The following is a 10,862-nucleotide window of genomic DNA, read 5'->3' on the forward strand; positions in this document are numbered from 1 at the left end:
GGGAGGACTCCACCGCCTGGGCCTCGCCCGCTGCCCCGCCCACCCCCATTCCTGCTCCTGTGTGAGCCTCAGCTCCCCCGGGTCAGAGGCCGGTCCTCTGGAAGGGGACAGCAGCCTCTCCATGTCGTAGGGGAGCTAGGGGACCCAGTGTCCTCCTGCCAAGGGTGCTGTGCTGGAGAGAAGGGGGCGGGGACAGGGACAGGAGCAGCCCTGGAGGGGGGGCTGTGACGGGCCCCTGAGTGGCCTGTGTCTCATGTTACTGCAGGCTAGCCGTGGCTCAACCTCTGTGAGTGCCCCCGGGGGGCTGGGGAACTGGGGAGCCAAGCTGAGCCCTGCCCTGGCGCCATGCCGTTGGCGTCTGGTCCAGCTTCCTCTGGTGGCATCTCGGGGCCCCCACCCCCCTCACGGGTGCTCCCAGCTTACTGCTGGGCCGTACCCTCAGGGATGAAAGAAATCAGGTTTTAGAAAGACGAGGCAACCGCTTCCCAGCCCGTAGGACCCTGTCTGGTTCCGTCCTCTGCCCAGACCTGGGAAGGGGCGGCACCCCCTCCCCATTTTATAGGCAAGGACCCTAATGCCCTGCAGGCAGAACAGACCTGACTCATCTGAGCCACCACGCCCGTGGGGCCCATGTCTAAGCCCTGGACACCGCCTTCAGGGGGCCCTCCATCCTTGAGGATCCCGGAGGATCCGGCCTTCATCTTACAGGGAAAGAAACAGTCCAGAGAGTGAGCCGCCCGCCCCAGGGAGAAAGCAAGCAAAGCACAGGGGTCCATTTCTACACTGAGCCCCCGGAGGACGGAGCAGGCTTCCGGGGCAATGGGACACTTGCGGGGGCCTGAGCGCTGCCCGGAGCTTTGGACCCTTTTCCGTGGGGCCTGCGGCTCAGGCCGCCTGCTCGCCCCGGGCACTGACATACCAGTATCTCTGGGCCTTTGCTTTGGCAGAGGCATTTCAGCTGCTTCCTCAAGGCCTCCCTCTCCTCCTGGAGGGCCAAGACCTCCTCGTCTCTCTCCCGCAGCAGGAGCTCCAGCCGGGACAGGCGCTGCACCTCCTCCCCCAGCGTGAGCAGGCGGTGATCCTGCGCAGAAGGGCGGCGCCCCCATGTGCCTCCTCCCGGACTCTCCTCCCCGGACCAACCACCCCGGACGCCTGCACACGGCAAGCTCTGAGCCCCGGAAGTGCAGGCCTGCGATCCAGGGATGCTGAAATCCCAGCCACCCCGGCCGAAGGGCCAGTCCCAACTCCTTGCCTGGGGGGGGGATTCCTGGTACCTCCCCTTCAGGCCTGGCCCGGGCCAACGCCCCTGCCTGGCCTTGTCAGGGAGCCGGGCCCCTCCCCCTTCTGTTCTCAAAATCCCGGTGCCCCCAGTTCCTCCGAGTGGGAGACACAATACAGATGCTTTTGGACAAACGGACACCAAGGATGTGCCCCAAGCAGATCTGAGCTGAGGCCGGAGGGAGGCGGTCCAGGCACAGATGCAGGAGGAAACGGCAGGTGGCTAGGGAGTCCTCAGCGTTTGGGATTCCAGTGCCAGGCCTCCATGTGGCCCACGAGTCGAAGAAGCAGAAGGCGCCAAGGATGTTAGGAGAGGTTTTAAACGGAAGGAGGATGAACATCAAGACACGCGGAGACTTGCAGGCGAGGCCACGGAGGGGACGGATTCTGAGCCCCATGCGCCCAGCCGGGGTCAGCAAGCGGACGACGGTCTAGCCAGCCACCTCGGGGCTTCGGGAAAGAGCTGAGGCTGCAGCAGACTGCAGGGCCGGAGGGCGGAGGGTCTGGGAGGCGGCGGGGATGGGGAGGGCGCGGGGCCGCAGGCCGGGGAGGGGGTGGGGGCAGGGGTCTGAAGGTGTGTGGAACTGCCTATAGGATTAAGTTAAAATAACTCTGCAGAAATCGCATTCTTCCCCTGCCATCGTGATGAGCCCCTGCAGGGTCCCGACCCCGACAGGGTGGCTGGCAAGGGGGTGCTCGGCGCGGGCGCAGGACAGCAGGCTGCAGGTGCCTCTCACCGCCTGGGCCGGTTCAGGCAAGGTGGACAGGAGGGAAAGACCCCCCACGACGCTCCCGGAGGCAGCCAGGCCCGCAGCCCGTCCCCAGCCCGGTTCCCATCTGCCCGCTGCTAACTCCCCTTCCCGAGGTTTGCGTAAGAAGTCGTGTTGCAGGAAACATGCTTTTCGGTAGATGGTGTGGCGGCATCTAATTAGAGCCGCGGGCACGCCCCGCAGCGGGCGCTTTCCCGAAAAGCGGTCCAAGGGCCTCAACACTCTCAAAGCTGTGAAATCTATCAGAAACCGGCGAGGCAGAGTTTCAGGAATCAAAGGTAGGACGGGGCACGGGCCACACCCTCAGGATTTCGCGCGCCCACCGGCTACCCAACATTTCCAGGCCGGGCACGAAAGCCTCAGCACCTCTAAGACGACCACAGAAGCAGGTTCCAAGAAAAAACGATGAGGGGCGCCTGGGGGGCTCAGTCGGTTAAGCCTCCGGCTTCGGCTCAGGTCAGATCTCACGTTGGTGGGTTCGAGCCCCGCGTCAGGCTCTGTGCTGACAGCTAGCTCAGAGCCTGGAGCCTGCTTCCGGTTCTGTGTCTCCTTCTCTCTCTGCCCCTCCCCCTCTCATGCTCTGTCTCTCTCTCTATCAAAAATAAATTTAAAAAAATTAAAAAAAAAGAAAAAACGATGGATGTTGATAAACACCTAGTAACACAGACCGAGAGAGAGAGAGGGCAGGAGTGGGCGCCACCGAGGACGGAAGGAGGCGCTCGCTCTCCTGCAGAAGTCAGAGCGGCAGCAAGACACCATCGTGTCCGAGGTAAGGCTGCACAAGATTCGGCTAATAAATTTGAAAATTTACAGGAAACAAACATTCCTAGGAAAACAGAGCTTCCCCGAACTGAAACAAGAGAGGGACGGAAATCTGCGTATCTTTCAAGGAAGTGACATTACTATTTGGAGAACCTTCCTTCTTCCTGAGGACTCGGCAGGCAGCCACGGCTTCGATGGTGAATTCTTCACCAATTTCACGCAGACTCTTCCAGAGGATAGAGAACGGAAATGAGAAAATGCCTCCCAACTTTTCAATGGTTTGTAAAAATTTTTTTAAAGTTTATTTTGAAAGAGAGAGAGAGATTGGGAGCCCCAAGCAGACTCCGCACTGCCAGCACAGAGCCCAATGTGGGGCTCGAACCCATGAACCGTGAGATCATGATCTGAGCTGAGATCAAGAGTCGGACGCTCAACCGACGGAGCCCCGCAGGCGCCTCTTGATGGTTTGTTTTGAGGCCAGAATCACTCTGACACCAAAAGCAAACAAGAGAATTACCAGCAGGTCCATTACGGACCGGTTTCTGTCACAAACAAGGAGAATCCCGACGAATCAACGCTTTGCACCCTGAGCTCTTTGCACTCTGAGCCGGTTGTCACTATTTTTACAAATATATCCTCCCAAGTGGAAATATCGGGGCAAAGGGGTTGAATGGTTGAGGTCACGATTCGCGTGGCGTGCTGCGTGCCACGGGGCAGGAGCCACGCCAGCCTCACCCGCCGCCTGCTGGGGGAAGGGGCACAGGGGCCACAGGGTTCAGAAAACCTCGGGTTCGTGGAAGCCAAGGAAGGGAGCTGGGGGCCAGCCTCGGCCTCGTCCGGGGACCTGCCCGCACAGCTGACCGGTCTGGGACCAGCGCTCCCGGGGTGGCCGCGGCGCCGGGCGGGTGGCTCCGTACCTTCTCGTGGATGATGGAGACGTACCAGGGAACGCGCTTTCTCAGCGGGCTCCGTGCCAGGACTGGGCTGCTGAGGGCAGGGCTCACCGGCCCCGAGTCGCTTTTCCTCCACAAGGAGCTGAACTCACAGGCGCTCTTACTAAGGGGAAGGGGGCACCCTGTCGAGAAGCAGGGGGCGGCCAGACTAGTCCCGAGCTGAGCGGCTCCGGGGCCTTCCAGAGAGGGTCCCCCTCGCGAGACCCCCTCAGCAACCCCCCACGGCCCAGCCGGGCTTGCCACACCCCCTACGCGTGACCGCCATCACCAGCCCTCCCCACCCGCCCGTGCATGTGCCCCAGCAAGGGGGATGGCCGTGGAGCCAGCCCTTCCGGACCCCAGGGCCTGGGAGTGGACAGCAGGGGCCGCGCTGACGTCGCCGGGTGCCAGGCGGCCCAGACGTCCGTGAGGAGTTTCGTCGCATTCGGGAAAAGACCTCTGTGTGCAGGGATCGTCTTTGGATAAAGGACAGTAGGTGTATTTGTGTGGGGACAGTGTGCACTGCTCAACGGGGGCACCTCTGTGTAAGGGACACGGCGCCGGGCAGGCGGTCCGGGAAGGGAGCCCCAGGCGGCAGGATCGGGGAGGCGCGGGGCAAGCCGGAGGCGGCGGCTGGTGTGACAGGACCCCAGTGCTGGCCGGTCCGGCCCTCACCGTCCACACGCTGGCTGGAGAACGGGTCCCGGGACACCTCCCAGGAAGCGAGCGCCGCGTGCAGCTCCTCAGGTAGCTTGTCGGAGATGGCTGACCCTGCGGGGGGTTCGGAACGCAGCCAGTGGCCACTAAGGCCGCCCCTGCCTGTGACCTCCAGAGCAGGACGGCGCTTCCGTTTCTTGGTAAGCCTCAGGTAGGATTAAAGGCGACTTGTCAATGGACGTGCGGGACTAAGCCCTGGGACAGCATGGACACACGTTCCGTGCTCCTGCCTGCGGCTGAGTCCCTCTGAATGGATGCACACCCCCCCCCGCCCGGAAGGACCCCGTGTCCCCTGTAAAAACGGCTCAGCTTCATGGTCTCCCAGAAGCCCCTTGAGCCCGAAGGGCAGACCCAGTTTCCCCGAAGCCGTCTCGGATCATGCCAAGGGCAGGCTCCCAGGGTGGTCCCCCAGCTCGTCCGGCCAGCCCAGCCCAGAGCCCCCGGATCAGGGGCACGGGCTGCTGTCTGAGGCTCCAGCCCGACAGAGGGAGCTGGTGGGGGCCCTCCTTCTGACACGAACAAGGCCCCTGCTCCTGGCCACGGCACTAAGCCATGGGTCCCCTGTCCCTACGGACAACATCATGGGCAGGGACGGGGACGCAGCACAGGCTGGGACTGAGGGGTCTGGGGTGCTGCCCCTCGGTGACCACTGACCACCGACTGTGCTCTCAAAGCCTCCTGTTCTCCCGGGTCAGAACGGGGGGTGGCCATGCCGGCAGTGTTGGGCTCCTCACAGGGGCTTGGTCCTATCTTGGCCTTATAACCCCTTTCTGGCAGCTTCTAGAATTTTCAGCCTTCTCCCCCGTCCCCCAACCATACTGAGTCTGTTGAATGAGACCAGAGAAAAGCCAGGAGGCTTTTCCTTCCTGCCTTTCCTCCTGTCCCTGCAGAGGCCGCAGCCGAGTCCAGCCGGGAATTCTGCACACAGCGAGCTGCGGGGGCAGCAGCCACGGCCACCGCTCTGGACGCCTCACCGGCACGGTCGCCGGCCTCCACCAGGGAAGGAGGCAGTTTTAGGTGGGAGCCCCCCGCCGGTGGCCCTCGCCACACTGACCCACAGACGCCCCCTCCCCCCCCGCACTGACCCCCGGAAGTGGCCCTCACCGCACTGACACACGGACGTGGCCCTGGTGCTGAAGCGAGGGCAGTCAGGCCGCGTGAGGAACACCTTTCTCAGCTCCTCCAGTTTGGCCGAGAAGCTGGTGTCCTTGGGGCTGGCGTCCTGCTTGTGGGCGTCCTGCTTGTGGGCGTCCTGGTGGAGTGGGGACAAAGAGATGCTGGGAGAAGGGACCCTGGAAGCCGTCTGCCTTCCGCCTGAGACCCGCGAGCTCCAGGACAGCACGTGCACCGGCTGGAGAGACTGGGGCGTCCACTGGGGCGTCCCTGGGACCCTGGGTTGGCTCCCTGGCCTCCCGGAGTCCCCGGTACATTCAGGAACCTTCCAGCTGTGCTCCGCCTTCCTCGACCTCTCCTCCCCAGGCTTCTCCTGGAGACCCTCTAAGGAAGGGCAGGAAGGAGGGCGCGTCCTCGCTCACAGGCCCCAGGCTGCCCGTGCTCTGCCCCCGCCCTCCCCCCCGCCCCCCGAATCTGCCCTTCTGAGCCCATCATCAGAGCGATTCTGGGCGGCTGCACGGGCCGACCAGCCCCCGAGGCCTCCCGAGTCGAAGCAGGCTGTCCGCCCGCCAGGCCCCTCACCGTCTTCCTGCAGAAGCGGCCGATGGCCTGAGCCGCCTTGCGGAGGTTGCGCTGCCTGTGGCCAGCCTTCCACTCCGGCGTGTGGCTGTCGCGGCCAGGCACGCGGCGCAGGAGCGGCATGCCCCTCCCCACCGGGTCTGGCCCCAGACCGCACTTCTCGAGCGGGACGCTGCCCACCGGGCCCACCGGCAGCATCCTCGGGGTGGGTGCAAAGACCGCGGCCACCAGCAGAGGGACGCCTTGGGTGGATGGCCTCTGGGCCTCTGGGGGAGCTGGGCACACGTGAGGACCCGCCGCCCGGCTCAGGCCCCGGCAGGACCGGCTTCGGAAGCCCCACCCCTGTGGGTCCTGGGAGCCAGGGCTGCATCACAGACGTCTCCATGGAAACGGGCCACGCCATCTGTCCTAATTTTCTGTGATTTGTCTCAACTTCCTGCTGGCCAGGGGACCCAGAAGCTGTCATGAGGGAGAGACGGCTGAGGCCCTGGCAGCCTGGTCCCTTCTGGTCCCTTCTGGTCCCTTCTGGTCCCTGTCCCCACCGTCCACACTCAGTCTTCCCTGAAATTGGGCCCTGCTGTGGTGGCGCCGATAGGGAAATTTAAGAAGCTTTTCTTTTCTTGTAAATTTTTTAAATGTTTTTTATGTATTTTTGAGACAGAGAGAGACAGAGCATGAGCGAAGAGGGGCAGAGAGAGAGGGAGACCAGAATTGGAAGCAGGTCCAGGCTCCGAGCTGTCAGCACAGAGCCCGATGCAGGGCTCAAACCCACGAATATGAGATCATGACCTGAGCCGAAGTCGGAGGCTTAACCGACAGAGCCACCCAGGCGCCCCTGTAAATTTTTTTTTAGTTTAAGTTTATTTTGAGGGCGTTCACATACTCACCAGCAGGTTGTTGGGGGAGGGGCAGAGAGAGAGAATCCCAAGCAGGCTGTCAGTGCAGGGCTCAACACAGGGCTCAGACTCGCAAACTTCATGATCATGACCTGAGCTGAAGTCAGACTCCACGGACTGAGCCCCCAGGCGCCCCGGAAGCATTTCTGAACCCCTGAAGAAGATGTCATTCTTGTTTAACAATAGAACCGGTGGGGGTGGGGCGGGGAGCTCACCAGGACGTCCCTAAAAGCCACTGTCCCAGATCCCGGGGCACACAGGCCCTGGGCTTGCAAAGGACGTGAAGGCGTCCGTCTCCACGTCCACACGGCTGCCTGAAGGAAGCCGGTTTGGGCCACTCCACATCTCTCCAACTGCAGTTCGACCTTGAAAACACGGCGTCCAGTGAGAGAAGCCAGAGACAAAGGCCCCAAAGCGTGAGGCTCCGTCGGTAGGAAATGTCCAGAACAGACGGATCTAGAGACAGAGCACAATCGGGGGCTCCGGGGACAGGCGGGAGGGAGGAACTGGATGGGGGCCGCCCAGTGGGCAGAGAGCCCCCTTCTGGAGGGACGACATTGTCGGGAACGAGATGGGGTCCGTGCTCTGAGCTGCCCGCCGACACGGCCCCTCGCGGTGCTGGGGGGGGTCAGGGGCAGGGGCAGGGTGCTGCACGTCCTGAGCGTTTCTTCAAGCCCCACGACATGCCCTCCACACTCATTACATTACAGATATTTTAGGGGCCCTAAGGCTTTAGCCCTAGGGAGTGTTTACATGATTTCTCTCCTAGATTCTGCTCCAATGTCCAGCTGAAAAATTTTTTTGAGTTGATTTATTTTCAGAGAGAGAGGGAGAGTCCCAGGCAGGCTCCGTGCTGTCAGCGCAGAGTCTGGCGTGGGCTCCGTCTCATGAACCCTGAGACCATGACCTGTGCTGAAACCGAAAGTCAGACACTCAACCGACTGAGCCCCCCAGGCGCCCCTCGCTCCCCTGAATTTTTGTGACAGACTCTTCATTTACCTGGGGCCACGCCTGTGCCCTCACCCCAGGTCCTCCAGTCTGAGAGCTGGGCTCCTAACCACGGCCCGCAGCACGGAGCTGCCGGGCACCCCCAGGTTGATTTAGGTGTCCCTCTGGGCTCCCGTAAGACCCCTGTTACAGACAGAACCACATCGCCCACTCAGAGCACCACGGTCCCCACCTGCACACGTGAACTCCCCGAGAACAGGACCCGTGGGACGGGTCGTCCCCAAACACGCGGGGACGTGCCCGCAGGCGCCTGGCACATGCCGCGAGTGCGCCGGCCGTTCTCTGCAGGCATCGGTCCCGGCACGTGTCCCCGGTGCTCCCACGGCGCACACGCGCGCACACGCACACACACGCGTGCACACTCACAGGAAACCCAGTCTGGTTTGGATACGAACCACATCCGCTGAGGACTGGTCCTTGGGCAGGTCACTGCCCCTCCCTGGGCCGATGTCCTCACTCCACAGCGAGCTGGCGTCAGGCCTCCCTCAGGAAAAACAGATGGAGAGCTCAGACCAGTCAGGAAGGGTCACCCGCAGTTAACTACACCGGCCCTGACTCCCCTCAGCCTCAGCCTGCCGGCCGCCGCCGGGGCCACCTGGGTAGTTAAAGGAAAACAAAACGGAGGGCTCATAACCCCTCACACTGCCGCCCTCTGCTGCCCGGACACTCCCTGTCAGCGGTTTGGATGCCAAGGAGCTTGGAAGCCAATCAGTTCTACCTTTGCCTTTCTTCCTGTCTTCTTGGCTCACGAGTTCTCATTTACTGCATGTCTGCCAGGCGGCAGGCCCCGAGGGCACCACGGAGCCCGTGGGACCGCCCGTGGGACAGCCCGAGTCACGCTGTGACCACAGCACGCCGGGTCCCCAGGGCTGAGCACTCCGAGGCTCTTTCAGGCCGTGCAGCCTGACTTGCTGGGTGCCTTCGGCCGCATTAATGACAAAGTACTCTGACCCTCGTCAGGGCTGGAAGGAAGACTCTATTTGAGGGGCGCCTGGGTGGCTCAGTCAGTTGAGCGTCCGGCTTCGGCTCAGGTCATGATCTCACAGTCCGTGGGCTTGAGCCCCGCGTCGGGCTCTGTGCTGACGGCTCAGAGCCTGGAGCTGCCTCGGATTCTGTGTCTCCCTCTCTCTCTGCCCCTCCCCTGCTCACTCTCTGTCTCTCTCTGTCTCTCAAAACAAATAAAAGACATTAAAATTTAAAAAAAAAAAAGGAAGACTTTATTCGAAGATCACAACAGGCGAGAGAGATTGAACTCGACTTTGAATACGACAGCCCAGTGCGGCCTCCAGCTGGGGAGCAGCCTGAGGGGGTCGTGGACGGGCTGAGCTTCGAGGGGGTCCTCTCTGGGGGCAGGCTGAGCGCTCACACACAGGGCGTGGCGTCAGGGGTGGGGACGAGGGGTCTGGTCGGGTGACCAGGGTCTAGCGACTCTGAGATCCAGCCTTGCAAGATTCCTGCTAACATGGAGCTTGGCCGAGGATGGATGGCGGAGGCCAGGACAGAGGCTCCGGCCGGAAGAGGGCTCTGAGGGGCCTTGTTCAAGTCCGGTCAAGGACACAGTCTCTGCTGCAGTGGGTCAGGGACCCAGGCTGACGAGACTCCACCTCCATGACCAGCGTCTGGGTCACCGTGGCAGGAGGAAGGAGCCCCAGGGCCCCTGGTTAGGAGGGCTTTGGTGGAAGTGTGGCCAGGCTCCCCCCCCCCGCCCCCCGCAGAGCACACCCCCTGGCGTGCTGCATCATGTGGCGTGGGGGACACACACTGACATTACCCCCCAAAAGGCTGGTGGGAGTCCTAACCCCCAGAACCTCAGGATGCCATCTGATTTGGAAATAGGGTCTTTGCAGAGGTCATGAGGGTGGGTCCTGGGCCATCTGACCCGTGTCCTTATAAAAGGGGAAACAAAGGCAGCTGAGCACAGAGGGAGGGGCCTCGCGAGGGTGAAGGGCAGGAGCGGTGAGTCTGGAAGCAAAGGACCTGCCCCAGAACTAGGGGCGGCGAGGAAGGGCCCCGCCCTGCAGGCTCCCATGGGAGTCACTCTGCTGGCTCTGGACGTTGAACCTCTGGCCTCCCCAACCACGAATGCCAAGCACAGAGATTCCTGTGGTTCGGGCCCCCAGGCCGTGGGGCTTATCACAGCCGCTCCAGGAACCCAGTCCACGGACAACGTGCTGAACTGAAAATCGGCGGTTGTGGGAGCTGCGTGGGCGACCGCTGCGATCAGGAGCCGGCCGGCGTCACTGTCATGGACCTGGGGGGCGTGGTCGGCCTTGACTCGGACTGTGAACGTCCACGTCATGGACACAGACAAGTGCCTGAGCTCAACGCATTTTTGCTCAACTGAACACCTATGTGACCAACCCCCAGAATGTCCCCATGTCCCCAAGACCACCCTCAGGCCCCCTGCCAGTCCAGAGCCGGCACTGTCAGCGGCAGAGGGAGCTCAGCACGTCCGCACTCTGAGAATCTTACTAGCGTTGGGTCCGAGGTGCTCGAGATCCTGTGGCTGGACCCGGGGCTGCGTCCGTCCTCCGGGTCCAGCAGTAAGTTAAACCCAGAAGCCAGTCCTGCTCGCTGACCTGTTTGTCCAGTTCACTTTGCCAAGCCCTTCTTCTCTTGTGGCCGAGACGTAGACAGGCGTGGATAGCATGGATTCTAGAAAGCAGAGCTGAAGGTTGGAGGAGCATATTCTAAACTAAATGCCACGTGCAAGCAGGTTTCAGTGGGGCATTTGGGCAGTGGTGGCAGTATTTAAAAACCAAATAGTTAGGGCACCTGGGGGCGCTCAGTAAGTTAAGCATCAGACT

The 10,862-nt window shown here is 62.1% G+C and overlaps 1 protein-coding gene across 1 annotated transcript in view; it reads right to left on the reverse strand.

Annotated features, from left to right (window-relative positions):
- The window catches only part of CCDC27 (coiled-coil domain containing 27), a 12,774-nt gene extending 6,220 nt beyond the window's left edge, over positions 1 to 6,554 (reverse strand). The window contains 6 exon segments of the mRNA XM_029948202.1: positions 920 to 1,081; positions 3,728 to 3,885; positions 4,418 to 4,513; positions 5,564 to 5,711; positions 6,155 to 6,497; positions 6,499 to 6,554. Of these exon segments, the coding sequence (XP_029804062.1) occupies positions 920 to 1,081; positions 3,728 to 3,885; positions 4,418 to 4,513; positions 5,564 to 5,711; positions 6,155 to 6,497; positions 6,499 to 6,554 (963 nt within the window).
- Between the last annotated feature and the right edge of the window lie 4,308 nt (positions 6,555 to 10,862).

This window comes from Suricata suricatta, chromosome 8, assembly GCF_006229205.1.
Source record: "Suricata suricatta isolate VVHF042 chromosome 8, meerkat_22Aug2017_6uvM2_HiC, whole genome shotgun sequence".
Taxonomy (NCBI): domain Eukaryota; kingdom Metazoa; phylum Chordata; class Mammalia; order Carnivora; family Herpestidae; genus Suricata; species Suricata suricatta.